This window comes from Ahaetulla prasina, chromosome 15, assembly GCF_028640845.1.
Source record: "Ahaetulla prasina isolate Xishuangbanna chromosome 15, ASM2864084v1, whole genome shotgun sequence".
NCBI lineage: Eukaryota > Metazoa > Chordata > Lepidosauria > Squamata > Colubridae > Ahaetulla > Ahaetulla prasina.
The window spans coordinates 14764840-14785865 of NC_080553.1; the positions used below are offsets into that span (position 1 = coordinate 14764840).

General features: G+C 47.7%; 1 protein-coding gene across 1 annotated transcript in view; it reads left to right on the forward strand.

Annotated features, from left to right (window-relative positions):
• CIT (citron rho-interacting serine/threonine kinase) overlaps positions 1 to 18956 on the forward strand; it is a 127407-nt gene extending 108451 nt beyond the window's left edge. The window contains exons 38-48 of the mRNA XM_058158309.1: positions 796 to 876; positions 3482 to 3617; positions 5854 to 5993; positions 6832 to 6924; positions 8083 to 8191; positions 9361 to 9489; positions 11502 to 11582; positions 12727 to 12805; positions 12924 to 13103; positions 14803 to 15106; positions 15930 to 18956. Of these exons, the coding sequence (XP_058014292.1) occupies positions 796 to 876; positions 3482 to 3617; positions 5854 to 5993; positions 6832 to 6924; positions 8083 to 8191; positions 9361 to 9489; positions 11502 to 11582; positions 12727 to 12805; positions 12924 to 13103; positions 14803 to 15106; positions 15930 to 15953 (1356 nt within the window). The 3' untranslated portion in view covers positions 15954 to 18956. The remainder of the gene's footprint in view (positions 1 to 795; positions 877 to 3481; positions 3618 to 5853; positions 5994 to 6831; positions 6925 to 8082; positions 8192 to 9360; positions 9490 to 11501; positions 11583 to 12726; positions 12806 to 12923; positions 13104 to 14802; positions 15107 to 15929) is intronic.
• Positions 18957 to 21026: the final 2070 nt, after the last annotated feature.

Below are 21026 nucleotides of genomic sequence, written 5' to 3' on the forward strand. Positions count from 1 at the left end.
GTCCGAAGACGTCTCCGTGGTCATGTGGCCGGCATGACTCAACGCCAAAGGCACACGGAACGCTGTTCCCTTCCCACCAAAGATGGTCCCTATTTTTTCTACTTGCATTTTTTACCTGCTTTCGAAACTGCTAGGTTGACAGAAGCTGGGACAAGTAACAGGAGCTCACCCCGTTACACGGCAGCACTAGGGATTCGAACCGCTGAGCTGCCGACCTTTCAATCAACAAGCTCAACGTCCTAGCCCCTGAGCCACCGTGTCCCTCAATAACGGCTAGAGACGTGTATTTATTTTATTATGAGCCGTGGTGGCGCCGTGGTTAGAATGCAGCGCCCCGGGCTACTTCTGCTGACTGCCGGCTGCCGGCAGTCCGATCCTGACCAGCTCATGGTTGTTGACTCCTCCTTCCGTCCTTCCGAGGACGGTTAAAATGAGGAGACGCGGATTGTTGGGGGCAAGGTGCTGACTCTGTAAACCGTTTAGAGAGTGCTGGAAAGCGCTGTGAAGCGGTATTTAAGACTTAAGTGCTTTTGCTATTCTATCCTTTCACATGGCGCTGAAGATCTGGATTTGCCAACGGGCCTGGAGCCCATCCCACTCTGGCTTATCTGACTGATGGTTGTCACCACAGGAGTGGAGATTAGTGTTTTATTATTGTAAGCTACAGGATCATTTTTCCAATGCTGTGATCACTTTGGGCAATCGCTACGATTGTAAATCGAGAATTATTATTGCAATTGTGACCAGCCACTGATCTTTTTTATTCACCTCTTCCCATTCTCCCTTCCTGCACAGAAACTCCTTGGGAATTCTCTCCTGAAGCTGGAAGGCGAAGACCGTTTGGATATCAACTGCACTTTACCCTTCAGCGATCAGGTAACGGGGTCTCCGGCTTCAGCTCACCTTTAATGCCCGCGGCAACTTTTGTGGCTCCTGAACAGTGAAGACCATTTAAGTTTTGAATAACTGGCAAATGTTATTTATGTACCGTGTTTCCGCGAAAATAAGACCGGATCTTATATTAAATTTTGCCCCAAAAGATGCATTAGGGCTTATTTTCTAGTTAGGGCTTATTTTGGGGAAAATATGGTACTAAATGCATCCATCTGGCTGACAATCTTAACTGGGGCTTATTTTGAGGGTAGGGCTTATATTACGAGCATCCTGAAAAATCATGCGAGGACTTATTTTTCCGGTTGGGTCTTATTTTGGGGGGAAACAGGGTATTAAATTTGCTGCTTGACACTTTATTTGAACAGCTGAGAATTACTTCATTCTCAGCATAGTCCAACTAAATTAAAGCAAATTCCTCCCAACACAAATTCCTCAGTCCTATCCCCAACCCTATCCCCAAGGGGCCGGTTTAGCTCACGCTGGTAAAAGCCTGTTATTAAGAACACAGTAGCCTGCAATTACTGCAGGTTCAAGCCCGGCCCAAGGTTGACTTAGCCTTCCATCCTTTATAAGGTAGGTAAAATGAGGACCCAGATTGTTGGGGGCAAGGTGCTGACTCTGTAAACCGTTTAGAGAGTGCTGGAAAGCGCTGTGAAGCGGTATTTAAGACTTAAGTGCTTTTGCTATTCTATCCTTTCACATGGCGCTGAAGATCTGGATTTGCCAACAGGCCTGGAGCCCATCCCACTCTGGCTTATCTGATTGATGGTTGTCACCACAGGAGTGGAGATTAGTGTTTTATTATTGTAAGCTACAGGATCATTTTTCCAATGCTGTGATCATTTTGGGCAATCGCTACGATTGTAAATCGAGAATTATTATTGCAATTGTGACCAGCCACTGATCTTTTTTCTCCACCTCTTCCCATTCTCCCTTCCTGCACAGAAACTCCTTGGGAATTCTCTCCTGAAGCTGGAAGGCGAAGACCGTTTGGATATCAACTGCACTTTACCCTTCAGCGATCAGGTAACGGGGTCTCCGGCTTCAGCTCACCTTTAATGCCCGCGGCAACTTTTGTGGCTCCTGAACAGTGAAGACCATTTAAGTTTTGAATAACTGGCAAATGTTATTTATGTACCGTGTTTCCCCGAAAATAAGACCGGATCTTATATTAAATTTTGCCCCAAAAGATACATTAGGGCTTATTTTCTAGTTAGGGCTTATTTTGGGGAAAATATGGTACTAAATGCATCCATCTGGCTGACAATCTTAACTGGGGCTTATTTTGAGGGTAGGGCTTATATTACGAGCATCCTGAAAAATCATGCGAGGACTTATTTTTCCGGTTGGGTCTTATTTTGGGGAAAATATGGTACTAAATGCATCCATCTGGCTGACAATCTTAACTGGGGCTTATTTTGGGGAAAATATGGTACTAAATGCATCCATCTGGCTGACAATCTTAACTGGGGCTTATTTTGAGGGTAGGGCTTATATTACAAGCATCCTGAAAAATCATGCTAGGAATTATTTTTGGTTGGGTCTTATTTTGGGGAAAATATGGTACTAAATGCATCCATCTGGCTGACAATCTTAACTGGGGCTTATTTTGGGGAAAATATGGTACTAAATGCATCCATCTGGCTGACAATCTTAACTGGGGCTTATTTTGGGGAAAATATGGTACTAAATGCATCCATCTGGCTGACAATCTTAACTGGGGCTTATTTTCTAGTTAGGGCTTATTTTGAGGGTAGGGCTTATATTACGAGCATCCTGAAAAATCATGCGAGGACTTATTTTTCCGGTTGGGTCTTATTTTGGGGAAAATATGGTACTAAATGCATCCATCTGGCTGACAATCTTAACTGGGGCTTATTTTGGGGGAAACAGGGTATTAAATTTGCTGCTTGACACTTTATTTGAACAGCTGAGAATTACTTCATTCTCAGCGTAGTCCAACTAAATTAAAGCAAATTCCTCCCAACACAAATTCCTCAGTCCTATCCCCAACATTGGTCCAATTAGGCAAACTGCCAAAGGCCTTTCTTGGCAAACGTTCAGAAGACACAGATACAAAAGAAATGCAAGAAGACGAAGCTATCAATGTTGTTTTCCGGCAAAGAGCCCAAACGCCATTGCTGGTCTTTTAAGCCTTATGGGAGGGGCTAATCATCTCTTGGCCTTACTCCCAAGTCGTCCTCTTTGCTTGAGCTGCTCTTGCCTTCTGGCAGCTCTCCTCATGCATGCATTAGGAACAGGCTCCTCCTGTTCCTCTGCCTCACTACTGTCAGCCTCTGGAGGCTCCAGAGTCCGCACATCACTCCCAGATGGCCCTGGCCCTACCGCTGCCTCTGATGCAGAGCCCTCATCTGGGCCTTCCCCAGCCTCCAGGAATGGCCCATGCTCTTCCTCAGCCTCATCACTGACTCAATTACCAGCTCCACAGGTTGCTGGCAGACCCCAACAGGTGTCTAAAATAGTCCAATTTCCTTGCTGGGTCAAAATGTTTTGCATTGACCTTTTGGGCCTCCTTTCTATGCCTTTGTTTGATGCATGGATGTGTTTGTCAATCCGGTTGGGACAGGTGGTCCTGGTGGGCGCTGAGGAAGGACTTTACGCCCTGAACGTGCTAAAGAATTCCTTAACGCACGTCCCCGGGATTGGTGCTGTCTTTCAAATCCACCTCATCAAGGACCTAGAGAAACTGCTCATGATTGCAGGTAAGGAAGTTGGAAAGGATGCCTTCGTTTTCAACGCAAGTGTTCTGTCCCCCTCGCCTCAGTCCGAGCGATGACTTAATTAGCCGACACTATTAGCTCTGGCAGCAAACTAGCAAGCATCTGCCAAGTGTCTTTGTTATCTCCCTGGATGCCGATGAGTCAACAAACAGTACTTCAGCTCTAGTCAAGCAGTTGATTCGCCTGCTACGAAGAGGCATAGCAGCCCTTGCTGCTTTTATATCCTGTGGGGTGTGGCTCCATGACTCAGCACTTCCTAGGCCTGCCCTATCCCTGCTTCTGTTGTTCCTGCCTCTCCTGCCTACGAAACCTAGGGTCCAGCCAGGCCTGATTGCCATCAGCTGGGTCTGGAGGCATAGTCGGGGGGGGGGGAAGAGTCAGGGGACGGAGGCCTCGTTATCTTCTCCACCTGGCCTGCCTCTGGCTCCTGGAGCTGAGTCAGGGAAGCCGGTGCTCCCGGGGTAAGTCCTGATGGCCCTTCCCCCTCATTTTCTGGCAGGGGGCCCGGCTCGGGGGGCGCAGACAAAACAGCAAGACTCGCAAGAAAATATCTCTCTGCTTTCCCCCACTCCACCCCCGACCCCCGGGGTGAAATTCAGCAGGTTCTGGAGAACCGGTAGTGGAAATTTTGAATAGTTCCGAGAACCAGCAAATACCACCTCTGGCTGGCCCCAGAGTGGGGTAGGAATGGAGATTTTGCAATATCTCTCCCCCAGGAGTGGGAAGGGAATGTGGATTTCGCAGTATCCTTCCCCTGGAGTGGGGTGGGAATGTGGATTTTGCAGTATCCTTCCCCCCCCAGGAGTGGGGTGGGAATGAAGATTTTGCAGTATCCTTCCCCCAGGAGTGGGAAGGGAATGGGGATTTTGCAGTATCCTTCCCCCAGGAGTGGGGTGGGAATGAAGATTTTGCAGTATCCTTCCCCCCCAGGCGTGGGGAGGGAATGTGGATTTTGCAGTATCCTTCCCCTCCAGGAGTGCGGAGGGAATGGAAATTTTGCACTATCCTTCCCCCAGGAGTGGGGTGGGAATGTGGATTTTGCAGTATCCTTCCCCTGCCAGGCCCACCAAGCCACGCCCACAGAACTGGTAGGGGAAAAAATTTGAATTTCACCCCTGCCCCTCCCTCTTTGCTACTTGAAATAAGGGTCAACCCACGTGAGGTTTTGAATCTACGCACCTGCTTTCAGATCTATCTGAACCATGAGGGCTAGAAACTTGCTTTTGAAAACAAGCTGGCTGCTGGGACTCATGTCTGTTGGCTCTCCTGCATTTCCCGGCAATTATTCCATAGGTGTGTGTTTTGTTGCCCTCGGAGGATTTGAAGTTGTCCTCTGTGTATAGGAGAAGGAGTGGCAGAACCTAGGGTGGAGTGAAAAGAGGGATCAGCCGAGAATCCCTACGTAGCCACAAAGGAATTAAGTCCAGCCTCCTTTGATTGCTGTTTATGCTCTAGTCTAGCAATTGCATGCCAAAACAACCAGACGCAAAGACAGTTTCCCCTCCCCCCCCATGGCATCCCTCTGCTAAACAAAATTCCCACAACACTGTCTACGCTCTAGGACTGTGATGGCGAACCTATGGCACACATACCAGAGGTGGCACACAGAGCCCTCTCCGCGGGCACGTGTGCTGTCGCCAGCTGCTCTTCTGGTTTCCAGCTCGCCGGCCAGCTGGTCTTCGCGGGTGCTGGAGCGCCTGAAAACAGCCAAAACTCAGGCTGTTTTCCAAGCTGTTTCTGGACCCGGTCTGAAAAACAGGCATGCGCGCGCCAGCCAGCTGGTCTTTGGGTTTCCAGTGTTCTGGTGTGCGCACCTGGGCGCGTTCCAGTTTGGGCACTTGGTTCCAAAAAGCTTCACCATCACTGCTCTAGAATGTCAAACCACCTAATTATCCTTCTCGTCTTTTCATCTTTCCGGTTTCCTTAGCATCTTATGACTATAACTGGGTTGTTAGCATCTCATAGTTTATGTAGGTTGCCCTTAATTTAGGATCCTATTACGATTTATGTTGTTTGCATATTTAGTATCCCACTAAACATCACTGCGTGCTGTAGGTTACGATTTATGATGATGGTACTTTATGATTACGATCCTGATTTACCACTTGTGGCTTCTATGTACGCTGAGAGCTTAAGCACCGGGGACAAATCCCTTGTGTCTCCAGTCACACTTCGGCCAATAAAGGAATTCTATCTCTCCGTGGCATGGTTTCCCCAGGAGACGAAAGGGCGTTGTGCCTTGTGGATGTGAAAAAGGTGAAGCAGTCCCTCGCTCAATCCCACCTCCCGGCTCAACCTGACGTGTCGCCCAATATTTTTGAGGCCGTGAAAGGCTGCCATCTTTTTGCGGCTGGCAAGGTAAGACCCGCCAAGCTCTCAGTCATTCACGGAACAATCCGTGGACACGGATGAAGGCAAATCCACGTGTCCCAGGGTAATGTCACAGGTTCCAATCTGGGTCGGTCGCCGGGACCAGAGGTTTCGTCTTCCGAGCTTTCAGATTCGTGCTGGAGCCATTCATTGCCTGTCGTTTGCTTGTGCTGCCAAACCCCCGCCTCCTAAGTACTTGATAGGCTGGTGGTAAATCAGCATGCCTGTTGGCCAATGAGGGGCCTGTTTCCCAGGCTTCAGTCACTTCCCTGGCTGTTTTTGCTACTAAAATTATTGGACGATCAGGCCAGCTATTAAGATTGTTGGACGAGCAGACACAAAAAAAGCCAGATACTAAGATTATTGGACAAGCAGGGACAAAAACAGCCAGCTATTAAGATTGTTGGACGAGCAGGCACAAAAAAAGCCAGATACTAAGATTGTTGGACGAGCAGGCACAGAAACAGCCAGTTACTAAGATTGTTGGACGAGCAGGCACAAAAACAGCCAGCTATTAAGATTGCTGGACGAGCAGGCACAAAAACAGTCATATGTGTGAAAAATGGTCCTAAGTCACTTTTTTCAGGGCCGTTGTAACTTCGAACAGTCACTAAATGAACCTTTGTAAGTGGAGGACTACCTGTAGCTCCCTGATGTGAGGTTAAGCAAGCAAGCAAGCCCGACCCTCAAAGACCCCGACTTAAACTTTCATTCCGTGTAAGCAAATGACTTGTTATTTAGGTGTGCGGCCTCCTGTCGATTGAATCCGATCCCCGATATTGCCAGCCTCTTTCCCAAACGGTGCTTCTGTTGGATTCCTTTGCAGATCGACAATGGGTTGTGCATCTGTGCGGCCATGCCCAGCAAAGTCGTGGTGTTGCGTTACAACGAGAGCCTCAGCAAGTACTGCATCAGGAAGGTAAAGTGTCTTCTGAGTCCATGGACCCCTAACAATGTCTCCAGTGAAAGTCTGGTGGCACCTCCGTCAGATCAATTGAATCGGACCATGTCTGCCCACCGTCCCTCTCTTCAACCTGCCTGCAGCATGAACGCCTACATTATAATCCCTTAGTTGTTGACAAGAAGCAATGGAATCAAGGTTGCTTTTCCACAAAGAACCCAACGGCTCGTTGCTGCTCTTTTAAGCCTTATGGGAGGGGCCAATCATCTCCTGGCCTTACTCCCGAGTCGCCCTTTTTGCTTCAGCTGCTCTTGGCTTCTAGCAGTTCTTCGCATGCGTGCAGTAGGAACAGGCTCCTCCTGTTCCTCTGCCTCTCTGCTGTCGGCCTCTGGAGGCTCCGGAATCCGCACATTGCTCCCAGATGGCCCTGGCCCCATCTCCACCTCCAACACAGAGCCCTCGTCCGGGCCTTCTCCAGAGTCCGGGACTGCCCCATTGTCCTCCCCAGCCTCCTCACTGCCCAACTCCGCTGCCACCTCCGCAGGCTGCTGGCGGACTACAACAATTTATAACATCTGCATTTTTTATTTTTTTTTGGATGCATTAGTCTCTGTCTTTCCTTCATTACTCCTTTTGAAAAGTCAATCACAATATTTCCTAATAGTTTCTTATGTCCAACAGTCCACAAGTTACTGCCATATATTCCATCAAATTGTAGTCCACAAATCTTAAAGTCACAAATTCCCGTCCCATAGGCTTTAGACCAGAGGTGGGTTTCAGCAGGTTCTGACCAGTTCTGGAGAACCGGTAGCGGAAATTTTGAGTAGTTCGGAGAACTGGTAAATACCACCTCTGACTGGCTCCGTCCCCATCTATTCTCTGCCTCCCGAGTCCCAGCTGATCGGGAGGAGGTGGGGATTTTGCAGTATCCTTCTCCTGGAGTGGGAAGGGAATGGAGATTTTACAGTATCCTTCCCCTGCCACGCCCAGCAAGCCACGCTCACCGAACCGGTAGTAAAAATTTTTGAAACCCTCCACTGCTTTAGACCTCAGTTGCCTTGTGTGACCACACCCAAGGCAAGTTCTGGAGAAGTTCTTCAGCCAGGCAGGTGGTTATCAATGAAGGGAGAACTTCGGTGACCGAGCATGTGCGCTTCGTTGTTTTTGCTCTTGCAGGAGATCGAAACCTCCGAGCCGTGCAGCTGTATCCATTTCACCAATTACAGCATCCTCATCGGGACCAATAAGTTTTACGAAATCGAGATGAAGCAGTACACCCTAGAAGGTAGGAATTTCTTCTTACCCCGGCCGGCTTTGAAGGGCGGACGTTCCAAAGGCTGCGGAGGGAGTGGCGATGGTAGGGGCGTCCCTCCCTCCGATTGAGGTATTTGCACAAAACTGGAAAAGCGGAGAGATTCCTACAGTGGAGAACGTGATCAGGGAAATATTAGAACGTGCAGAAGCGAATAGATTAACACTGGCAATTAAAGAGAAAGAACAAAGCGGCGATTATGCAGTACGGGAAACGTTTTATCGACGGTTAGAGGACAAATATAAGAATTAGAAATAAAAGTAGATGAGTAAAATACAGAAAATAGTTAACAGAGTTAAGCAAATTAAGAAGAGGATGTAAAGGATTAGATATTTAATGTATTGGTATTAAGCTAAGAATAGATTAAATAATGAATATGATTGTAGATTTTAACTGTTTTGCACAGGCATTTGTACGACTGTTTAGTGGAAGATGGATTATTTGTACCAAAATAAAATAAAATGAATTATATATATAAAAAAGTTTGGTCAGCAGAAAAAGACAGCGGGGCTTTGTGGGGGGTGGAGACATGAGGGGCTCACAGGGAAGGGAGGTGGAGGGTCAGTCCAAGAGGCCAAGAAGGTAGCAGAGCTGAAGAGAAAGAGCAATAGCAATAGGCACTATAAGCAATAGACTTATAGACCGCTTTATAGTGCTTTCCAGACCTCTCTAAGCAGTTAACAGTCTCTTTCCCCCAACAATCTGGGTCCTCATTTAACCGACCTTGGAAGGACAGAAGGCTGAGTCAACCTTGAGCCGGTCAGGATCAAACTCCTGGAAGTTGGCAGAGTTAGCTTGTATACTGCTTTCTAACTACTGGGAAGGAAGGAAGGAAGGAAGGAAGGAAGGAAGGAAGGAAGGAAGGGCAATAGCACGTATATCCCGCTTCATAGTGCTTTCCGGCCCTCTCTAAGCGGTTTACAAAGTCAGCCTCTTGCCCCCAACAATCTGGCTCCTCATTTTACCCACCTTGGAAGGATGGAAGGCCGAGTCAACCGTGAGCCAGTCAGGATCAAACTGCTGGCCGCGAGCAGAGTCAGCCTGCAATATTGCATTCTGACCACTGCGCCACCACGGCTTCCTAGTGTAGCAGGAAGCAGGCAACGTCCCGCTTTTACTGAAACTGAAATATGTCGTTTTAGAATTCCTGGATAAGAATGACCACACCTTGGCATCCGCTGTGTTTGCATCCTCCAACAATAGTTTCCCAATCAACATCATCCAGGTGAACCCAGCAGGGCAGCGGGAAGAGTATCTGCTGTGCTTCCATGGTAAGTTGGTGTGAGCGATGGTGGATGGGAAGGGGGGAACTGGTGTAATAGACTATAGAGCAGGGGTCTCCAGCCTTGGTCCCTTTAAGACTTGTGGACTTCAATTCCCAGAGTTCCTCAGCCAGCAAAGCGGAAGTCCACAAGTCTTAAAGGGACCAAGGCTGGAGACCCCTGCTATAGAGGATGGGATGGAAAGGGATGGGATGGAGTTGGAGTGGAGTGGAGTGGGAGAGTGGAATGGAATGGAATATGTGGAATGGAGTGGAATGAAATATATGCAGTTGAGTGAAATGGAATAGGAATGGAGTGGAATGAAATATATGAAGTGAAATGGAATAGGAATGGAGTGGAGTGGAATGGAATGGAATATATGGAGTAGAGTGGAGTGGAATATATGGAGTGGAGTGAAATGGAATGGAATATATGGAATGGAATGGAGTGAAGAGTGGACTGGAATATATGGAGTGGAATGGAACGGAATGAATTATATGGAACGAAAGAGTAAAGTGGAATGGAATGGGATATATGGAATGGAATGGAATATATGGAGTGGAGTGGAGTGGAGTGAAATAGAATGGAATATATGGAATGAAGTGGAATAGAATATATGGAATGGAATGGAGTGGAGTGGAGTGAAAGGGAATGGAATATATGGAATGAAGTGAAGCGGAATGGAATGGAATGGAGTGCAGTGAAATGGAATGGAATATATGGAATGGAATGGAGTGAAGTAAAGTGGAATAGAATGGAACGGAGTGGAGTGGAATGGAATGGAATCGAAATAGAATGAAATATATGGAGTTGAGTGAAATGGAATAGGAATGGAGTGGAGTGGAGTGGAGTGAAATGGAATGGAATATATGGAGTGGAGTGGAATATATGGAATGGAGTGGAGTGAAATGGAATATATGGAATGGAGTGGATTGGAGTGAAATGGAGTGGAAAGGAATGGATTATATGGAATGGAGGAGTGAAAGGAATGGAATGGAATATATGGAGTGGAATGGAACGGAATGAATTATATGGAACGAAAGGGTAAAGTGGAATGGAATGGGATATATGGAATGGAATGGAATATATGGAGTGGAGTGGAGTGAAATAGAATGGAATTTATGGAATGAAGTGGAATAGAATATATGGAATGGAATGGAGTGGAGTGAAAGGGAATGGAATATATGGAATGGAGTGAAGTGGAATGGAATGGAATGGAGTGCAGTGAAATGGAATGGAATATATGGAATGGAATGGAGTGAAGTAGAGTGGAATAGAATGGAACGGAGTGGAGTGGAATGGAATGGAATCGAAATAGAATGAAATATATGGAGTTGAGTGAAATGGAATAGGAATGGAGTGGAGTGGAGTGAAATGGAATGGAATATATGGAGTGGAGTGGAATATATGGAATGGAGTGGAGTGAAATGGAATATATGGAATGGAGTGGATTGGAGTGAAATGGAGTGGAAAGGAATGGATTATATGGAATGGAAGAGTAAAGTGGAATGGAATGGGATATATGGAGTGGAATGGAATGGAATGGAATATATGGAATGGAGTGGAGTGAAATAGAATAGAATATATGGAATGGAGTGGAATGGAATGGAATATATGAAATGAAGTGGAATGGAATGGAATGAAGTGGAATAGAATAGAATGGAACGGAACAGAACGGAGCGGAGTGGAATAGCTTTATTGGCCAAGTGTGATTAGACACACAAGGAATTTGCCTCTGCAATCATGTCTCCCCACTTCCTTTTTTCATTCCACTAGCCACATCTAATTTCTGCAACCGTTCTCTGTACGTTTTAGCCTCCGGTCCCCTAATCCTCTTTGTTGCTCTTCTCTTCACTCTTTCTAGAAAAAAAGAGAAATTTCCTATACTGACAATTTACTAATCGCTGATTTGTTAAAGACAATTGAATTTCTAGACTCTGGGCAGACTGTTACAGTATTTCTTTCTTTCCTAAATATCCCACTTCAACTATTATTGTTGTTATTTTGCCACTCCCCTGCAGAATTTGGCATTTTTGTAGACTCCTACGGAAGACGCAGCCGCTCGGATGACCTGAAATGGAGCCGCCTGCCTTTGGCATTTGGTGAGTTTAGGCTTTATCTCTAACTGGTTTTTTTTTTTTAATGCGGAGGGTTGAAAAATTAGGAAAATACATATTCTTTAGAGATTTAGCTTTTAAAAATGACAGATAATCCTTGACTCAGGACCATAATCCGTCCCCCCCCCAAAAAAATCTGTTGTTAGATAAAATATTTGTTGAGTTTTGCCCCGTTTCATGACTTTTCTTGACATCGTTGTTAAATGAAACAACTGCGGTTGTTGAGTTAGTAATACGGTTGTTAAGTGAATCTGGCTCCCCCGTTGATTTTGCTTGCCAGAAGATCACAAAAAGAGAGCACGTGATCCCAGGATGCTGTGACCAACATAAATAGTTGCCAAGCATCTAAATTTTGATCACTTGCCATAGGGATACTGTTCTGACCTAGGCTTCCCAAGAGCATGAAGCAGACTCCTTGTCCCGACAAAAAAACCCTTTTTATTAAGTGACTGTGAATTCCTCTCATTTACATCCAGCAAAGTCTTTCAAGGGAGAATTTATAATCACAGACTCTATCTGGCTTGGAGAGCTGCCAGGCCGATATCTTCAAAACTTGGCAAGGAGTCTCAGAGAGTCAAACAAACCAATTAAGTGAACTAATTGTCTCCTGCAAACTCCACTCCCCTTTCGCTCCTCTTTTATTCCCTCTGGGAGGGGCCATTCAATGTCCACCCGTGGCTTTACTCCTGAGTCGACCCTTGTTCCTTAGCTATTCCCTTCTCCTGGCAGCTCTGCGCATGCGCACACTGGGAACAGGCTCCAGCTGTTCTTCTGCCCCACTGATGTCCGACTCCGAAGGCAGCTGACAACTGTCAAGACGGCCCTGGCCCCATCTCTGCCTCCGATGCAGAGCGCTCATCGGAGCCTTCCCCAGACTCCAGGACTGGCCCATGTTCTTCCCCAACCTCCTCACTATCTGAGTCTGCCACCAGATCTGCTGGCGGGCTACAACAGTCATAAGTGTGAAAAACGATCATAATTTACCTTTCCCATTCATTCTACCATACCTGTAGGATTTAGGTCAGTTTTTCCTCAACCTCAGACATTTTAACGTGGATTTGGACAGAAAACAGTCTGTCCCCCGTTGACTTTCTCTAACCTGGCTTTTCTCTCCTGGGCGCGGCCACAGCCTATCGGGAACCGTACCTGTTCGTGACCCACTTCAACTCCCTGGAGGTGATAGAAATCCAAGCACGTGCCTCTCTCGGGTAAGTTAGCCGTAGCCTTCGGGGGCGCCAAGTGCCAAGTGGCTCCTGTGCCTTTCGGAGAAGATTTGAGGGGGGTATTACCCTCTCTAAAGAGTGTCTTTCCTCCCCATGCCGCCAGCATCCCGGCCCGAGCCCACCTGGACATCCCGAGCCCTCGTTACCTGGGCCCGGCAATCTCTTCCGGAGCTATTTACCTGGCCTCTTCGTATCAGGACAAACTGAGAGTCATTTGCTGCAAAGGGAATTTGGTGAAAGAATCCAACAACGAGCATCATCGGGGCTCCTCCACCACTCGCAGGTAGGAAGAGACCTTCCAGCTTCGAGGGAGAATCTGGGATGCTTTCTAGCTAAGGAAGGGAGAGTGGGGGCGTGGCTTGAGAGGGGCTCTACAATTGGGCAGGTGATCCCGGAGGGGTGGGATGGGAAGGGTGTTGTGACCCAGGCCCAAGTAGGTAGTAGTAAACGCAATCAGTTCAAAAACAAACAGATTTTATTAGAACAGCTGAGAATTAAACTCGTTCTCAGCGTCGTCCAAACTAAATCAAAGCAAATTCTTCATAACACAACTCTTCAGTCTTATCACCAACCTTGGTCTAATTAGGCAAACCGCCAAAGGCTTTTCTTGGGAAAAATTCAAAAGCAGAAGACGCCGGCAAGAAATAAATGCGGCAAGCCAAGGAGCAAGGCTATCGAATGACCAGCTATTTGCAAGGAGTATAAATCCTTCCATTCCCTTCCATCCTGTCAGTGCTGAAGAATCTCTACAGATGTTTATCTTTGGATGTGCTTTGCCTCCCTCTATTTTTTTTTTTTTATTTACATTTATATCCTGCCCTTCTCCGAAGACTCAGGGCGGCTTACAGTGTATAAGGCAATAGTCTCATTCTATTTATATATTTACAAAGTCAACTTATTGCCCCCCCCAACAATCTGGGTCCTCATTTTACCTACCTTATAAAGGATGGAAGGCTGAGTCAACTTTGGACCTGGTGGGATTCGAGCCTGCAGTAATTGCAGGCTGCTGTGTTTTAATAACAGGCTATCTTACAGCCTGAGCCACCACGGCCCTATTCTCCAGCGTGCGCCGAACAATACAGGCAGTGCTGCCAGTCGCAATCTAACCAGATGTTTGCTGTCCTTTGGTTTTGTTTTGTTTTTCATGTTTTATTTATTTTATTTATATAACATTCAATTTGCATCAAACCGTGTCAATTCTGGATACAATTCATGTTTAAATAGTCATATTGTACATCTTCATTGTGATGATTAATTGCCGTCATGCTAGTAATATAATAACATAATAATATAATAACATTAATACGTAACATTTGACATAATCTTCAATAACTCTCCTCTATGCCATTTCCTCCATTTATATCTCCCCCTTTCTAACTTCTGTTTCTGTTATCTAGCCATCGATAGAATATGTCCTGTATCAAAAAATATTCAGTTGCTTCTTTATCCTTAACAGCAAGTGTTAGTCTGTCCATTTCTGCACAATCTAATTTTTTTTTTGCATTTATATCCCGCCCTTCTCCGAAGACTCGAAGCGGCTTACACTGTGTCAAGCAATAGTCTTCATCCTATTTGTATATTATATACAAAGTCAACTTATTGCCCCCAACAATCTGGGTCCTCATTTTACCTACCTTATAAAGGATGAAATATTTACATTCCCCTCGGACGGGATCTCATCGTTTTTCCAGTGTTGCGCAAATACAATTCTTGGCTGCAAGTCAGCATTTGCAAAATCAAATATGTAGTCTTTTTATCGTATTTTTCTGGTAGGACGCCCAACAAAAATCTCTCTGGTTTCAGATCTATATGTCGTTTTATCATTTTTTCCCCCCAGCCATTTGTGTATTTTCATTCAATATTTTCTCGCTTTCGGGCCTGTCCAGCACATGATAAAATGAACCAGAGGTTTGATGACGCTTGCAACATTTAGCAGGTCTGTCTTTATACATTTTTGCCAACCTTTGTTTTTTGATTGACAGCAGCCCAAACAAGAGAGGCCCGCCCACGTATAACGAGCACATAACCAAGCGGGTAGCGTCGAGCCCAGGACCCCCGGAAGCTCCCAGCCACCCTCGCGAGCCAAGCACACCGCACCGCTACCGAGAAGGACGGACAGAGCTACGGAGGGACAAATCCCCAGGGCGACCCCTGGAGAGGGAGAAATCTCCCGGAAGGGTGCTCAGCACCCGCCGAGAAAGGTCCCCAGGAAGACTGTTTGAGGAGAGCAGTAGGGGGCGAATACAAGTGGGGGGCGCCCGGACCCCCCTCGCCCAGGTCAACAAGGTAAAGCACGATGGGGACATCCCTCTCCCCAAACCTCCCACCCTACATGTGAGGGGGGAAAGTGGTTCTCCTACATCCCCGGCCATTGGGGAAAATGAGAGACAGTCTAGAAACCAGGTGACGGTGAGTTCTAGTCCAGCCTTAGGCATGAAAGCCGGCTGGGGGACTTTGGGCCAATCACCAGGAGACGGCGAGTTCTAGTCCCACCTTAGAAATGAAAGCCGACTGGGGGACTTTAGGCCAATCACCAGGAGACAGTGAGTTTTAGTGCGGCCTTAGGCATGAAAGCCAGCTGGGTGACTTTGGGCCAATCACCAGGAGACAGTGAGTTTTAGTGCGGCCTTAGGCATGAAAGCCAGCTGGGTGACTTTGGGCCAATCACCAGGAGACTGTGAGTTTTAGTGCGGCCTTAGGCATGAAAGCCAGCTGGGTGACTTTGGGCCAATCACCAGGAGACGGTGAGTTCTAGTCCCAATAACTTAGCAATGCTCTTAGTGTCAAACCCATCCGGCTCACCATACCTTGGAGTGACTGGGGAGACTGGGAGAGTGAGGTGGCAGGAACAGCTGAGCTATGGCCAGCCGGGTGGCGGCTCGGGCGGCAGCAAATTGTGCAGCTGGGACAGCCTCGCACAGCTCCCAGACATCACGCTGAAGGTTGAGTGAATTTAAGCAATGTCATCTCTTGAAAGAAGAGAGATGGAGAGAAAGAGAGGGGGTGGAGGGAAGAGCGCACTGTGAGGCTCAGTCTTTAATTCTGGACATTTGCAAACAGGATCTCCCTTCCTGAATTTAATGTGCCTTTTTTTTTTCCCCCTCAACAGGTCTGGGACCAATCTTCAGTATAAACGTCACAAGCCTCCACCCTCCCACCCGGAACTCCTAGGAGAACAACACAAAAAATATCCAGAATTAGGTGCACCACCCAATCCACCCTCACCTCCCCCCCCCCCCCAAGTAACTCCACTGGGCTCAAATTCATTCCGGCAACGACGTTCAATCCTGGAGGATTGAAGCTCGCGGCAAGGATCGCCTTGCACTTCAGTGGGATGTTCCCACTTCCACCTTCCTGTCCCGCCCTGGGGGGGGAGGGTGTCTCCTTTTTCTTTCTCCCCCCCCCCATCCTGGTCCCTTGGGGAGGGGGGGCGGGGAAGGGTCACTTTGTATTAACTGCTCCTTTCAAAGCAGTTCCTTGATTTTTCTATTTCTCTTTTACCCATCGGTCGTCCCGACGGGGAATGGGGGCTTTTTTGCCCCAAGACTTGAGGAAAAACAAAACGATAAAAACGTGGCTGTCCGTTTATTTTGGGGGGAAAACAGCCTTATATAGCCAGCAACGGTCCGCGGGTGTCTCTTGTCTGCTCCCCAGTGTTCAATTCTCTTCCGCTGCAGAGCTCTAGCAAAATCTTTCAGGCGACGGAGTGAATCCGTGGCTTCCCAGAATATTATACAGTATATAGATAGATAGATAAGATATTTTTTGCAGGGGGGGAATTTGACCGTTCCAAATCCAAATTGAACACGACACCAAGATAACGTAGCTGTCAGCGCAGCTTTTGTGGTTTTGCCGGGTTGCAGGGAAAAGAAATGACATGTTTAATGATTTCACACACACACATCCGCCATCGATGAAACCTGCCCACTTGGTCTCTCGCCCTCTGCATTCAAAGTCTCCCGGGGAGAGGGGGGGGTCTCGATTGCCCCGTCCACAAACACAGACACCCACCCACACAAACGCACAGAGCCAGGCCTCCGCCCTCTCCCCAGGCTTCCTGCATGGCGATTTCCCCCCCGCATGCTTCCTGCGCCGCCGTCAACTTGACCGCAGCCTCCTCTTTCAGTTGCTTTGCTCGATATTGTATAGCTCGTAATTTTCCCGTGTTCGAAAATACCGAAGCTTTTTTTTCTTCTTCTTCGAGACGATGCTGCAACCGAGAACCATTCCTTGTGGACCTGGGAGGTGGGGTGGGGGAGACGGGGAGGTGCGGGGTGGGTGGGGGTGGGGAGAGAAACTGGCACCGGAGGAAATGGGACGGTTCTCGAGACCACCGCTGCAACTGAGCCCACCGAGGCAGGGTGGATCATCCCACCCACCCCCGAAGCCGGCACAGGAGGATCGTTCAGGCCCACCCGCTGAATGAGATGCCAGCCAACGGCCCAGCGGAGGAGATGCTGCCTTTCCCCCACATACACACCGGGATCGGCGGGGAAAGAAAGAGCCGAAAAGCCGTGGCCAAAAGGAGCGAGGAACGTCACAGAAAGAGAAGGGGGGGGGCTTTGTGCCATCCAGAGGAGAGCCAGCCCCCCCGACTCCTCACTTTTGGGAAAAAGGATGCGGGCAACAAACCAGCTGTGGCTCTTCCTTCTGCCACCACAGTCCCGTTTCTCGCTTCTCATTCTCGGCTCTCGCTCAGTACCGACACACCGTTGTGAGCCGCAAATTTGCTTTCTAGTGTTCTAGGGTTGCTGTTTGTTTTTTTTGCTCCCAGCTGGCCAGAACAAATTCACATGTGCCTCCGCCGGTTCCTTTGGGCACCACCACCTCCTTCCCAGTGCCGCCCTACGGAGAGCCCCCCCCCATCTCTCCCGCTTCATCGGTGCCCTTCGGGTTTTGTGGAAGGGGGGGCGCTGCTGTGGAGAAACAGGGTCAGGACGATTGGATTCTCCGGCGGTTTGTCAGGAAACGTGCCGGGATTTCCGACCACTGGAAGTCCCGAGAGCTCTTTTAAGGCCTTTGCATCTCAAGGGGAAAGAAAAACAAACAAACAAAAAAACCTCCACTCCTCCTGGTTAATACTACTACTACTACTACTACTACTTACTACTTAATAATGATAATCCCTCATTACCTGAAAACTCGGCTTGTCGAGTCCTCGAAAGTGTATACTGCGTGTCTTGTTTGTGAAAATGCTTCCTGCTATAGAATAGCTTCTGAACACTGTACATATTTACAAGAAACTTTATATTCGTAAAAAAGAAAAAAAAAGGAATCAAATCAGTTTCTACTTTTTTATTGTAAAAGCGTGGAGTTTTTTTTTTCTGTTGTTTTTTTTGGGGGGGAGGGTGTCCTCCTCAAACCACTAGACCTTTGAAAATTTTGGAAAGGGGTCTCGGGCTGTACCCCGAAGCTGTCCCGTCCCCCCACTTTAATCTGGCGGGTTCCCACCAGCAAAATACCCTCCCTTCTCTTGGCAAGCCACCGCTCGGTAGGAACGTCAAAGAAGGCTTTAAGGCGTGTCCACCAGGTCGGCGTAGCTTTTTACTTTGCCTTTTTATTATCCCAGACCAGGAAAAAGGAAAAAGCTCGCACCCCTCCTGTTCTGTCCCCTTCCCCACTTCAGACCCACGAGCTGGCCTTCAGCCAGTGGATTCACGGCTCTTATCAGTCCTGGCAGAGAAATCGCAGCTGCCTGCCAAAGTTCAAACAAATGACTCGCGTAGCAAGACTTTCAGCTCTCTTTGAAACGGTTCAGCTAAACTTTTGCTTCCCGTGGAGTGAGAGCAGTCCCAAAGCTCCTTATATATCCTGTGGAGTGGGGCTCCTGCCCCACCCTTCCTTTTGATGACGCCGCCTCTCTAATCTTCTGAAGCGCGGGTCAAGCCAAGCTTGATTATTATTATTATCAGCTGGGTCTGAAGGCGTAGCCTGGGGAAAGGAGGAATCAGGGGATGACGGCCTCATTACGTCCTCCGACTGGTCTGGTTTTGGCTCCTGGAGCCGAGCCAAAGGAATCGGTGCTCCCGAGGTAAGCCTTACCGGCCCTTTCCCCTCACTTTCGGGCATGGGGCCAGGTTCGGGGGCTGGAGTCACAACACCTCCTTTGAAATGTTATGGAACTTCTTGTCGAGAGAATAAAACAAATAAAAGACATTTCACTTATGGCCTGGCACGGATGCGACGGGCTTTTTCCTTCCAGCTGGAATCTTTTTTTTTTTTTTTCAAACTTATCCTAGAGTCTTCCTATGTCACCCACTGCCTTTTTAAAAAAAAAAGTGTTGAATTGTTAATGATTTCATAGAATTGTGAAATTGGAAGGGACCTCGGAGGTCTTCTAGTCCAACCCCCTTGCCCAAAGCCGGAATCTTTCTACCAAGCTGGACAAATAGGTCAATGACCAAAAATATACTTTGGTCCAGTTGCCCTCGTTTTAAGTTTTAAAAAACAAAACAAAACTAGACAAATAGCTGCCCGATCTCTTCTTAAAAACCTCCAGTGATGGAGCACTCTTAACGGAGCACTCGTAACGTCTTGTGGCAAGCTGTTCCACTGGTTCATTGTTCTCACTGTCCAGGAAATTCCTCCATATGTCCAGGCTGGATCTTTCTCCGACAAGCGTCTAACCCATCCCCTCTTGTAATTTTCACTTCCTGACAACTGAATTGGGACGTGGTGGCTCAGGGGCTAAGATGCTGAGCTTGTCGATCAAAAGGCTGGCAGTTCAGCGGTTTGAATCCTTAGCGCCACGTCACGGGGTGAGCTCCCGTGACTTGTCCCAGCTTCTGCCAACTTAGCAGTTCGAAAGCACATAAAAAAATGTAAGTAGAAAAATAGGGACCACCTTTGGTGGGAAGGGAACAGTGTTTCGTGTACCTTTGGCATTTAGTCATGCCGGCCACATGACCACAGAGATATCTTCGGACAGTGCTGGCTCTTCGGCTTTGAAACAGAGATGAGCACCGCCCCCTAGAGTCGGGAACGACTAGCACATATGTGCAAGGGGAACCTTTTTATCATTTCTCTAAAGTTGCTCAGCAATGGGCTTTTGTTGCCTGGTTGGAGTTGTGCTACCTTCTCAGTTACAGGCTTGGCAATCCTGCAGCCTGTTGGCCAGTCGCACGAAGAGGCTGCCCGTTTGAAATCTCAAAATTTGTCTTCTCTTCCAGCCAGCCAAGCGAACTCTGGCAGTGAGGCCACCCTTCCTCTTGTCCTATCTGGTGCTTCAATTTCTTATTTTTTTTTTCCTCCTCGGACAACAATTCAGGATGCACACACCTGGGTAACAAGCCAGGCTTGGTGAGGGGACGAAAAGCTCAGCTTCTCATGTACATAGCTCTATTTTAAAAAAAAAGAAAGCTAATTTGTACAGCAGGGATCTCCAACCTTGGCCACTTTTAAGACTTGTGGACTGCAACTCCCAGAATCCCTCAGCTGAGGTATTCTGGGAGTTGAAGTCCACAAGTCTTAAAGTGGCCAAGGTTGGAGACCCCTGTTATGCAGGGTCTTGACGGAACGTCTTCTACAGGGAAGCGTTTCTCTTTTATGTGCCTGTCCGTCTGTCTCATCCAGGGGTTCCCCCCCCCCGACCGTAGCAACTTCCAAGATGCATGGACTTCAACTCCCAGAATTCCCACCCACCTCAGCCATTGTAGGTGGATCTCAATTCCCAGAATTCTCCCAAGGCTGGTTGGGGAATTCTTGGGAGTTGGAAGTCCACGCATCTTAAAAGCTGCCAAGATTGATCGACACTGGTTTAACTGCAAGCAAGTCAGCTTCAAGGAGTCCCCCTCTGCCCCAAAATGGCATCTTTTGCAGGGTGTACCTAACCACCTGTTGGGCAGGTAACCAGTAAGGACCCTCCCCCCGCCCTTAGATTGACATCCAGCTCATAGCGTTAAAAAGGACCAGACTCCTTCTTTCTGACTTTCTGTTGTGCCTAATCTTGAATGTATAAAATGAACGGCAAAGCCTCCTTTCCAAAATGTTCTTTTATTTTCTCTTTGGATGTGCGCAGAAAAAAACCAAAATACACTTATTGAAGAATTCGTGGCTTCGTTCCTGCCCCGTCCCGAAGGTTTGTCATCCTCTCCCTCAAAACATATCCTGCCCTCAGGTTTCGATGATAGGTGGTCCTCGACTTCACGACGGTTCGGTTAGTGACCGAAGTGACAACGGCACTGAAAAGGAGTGACTTGGGGGGAGG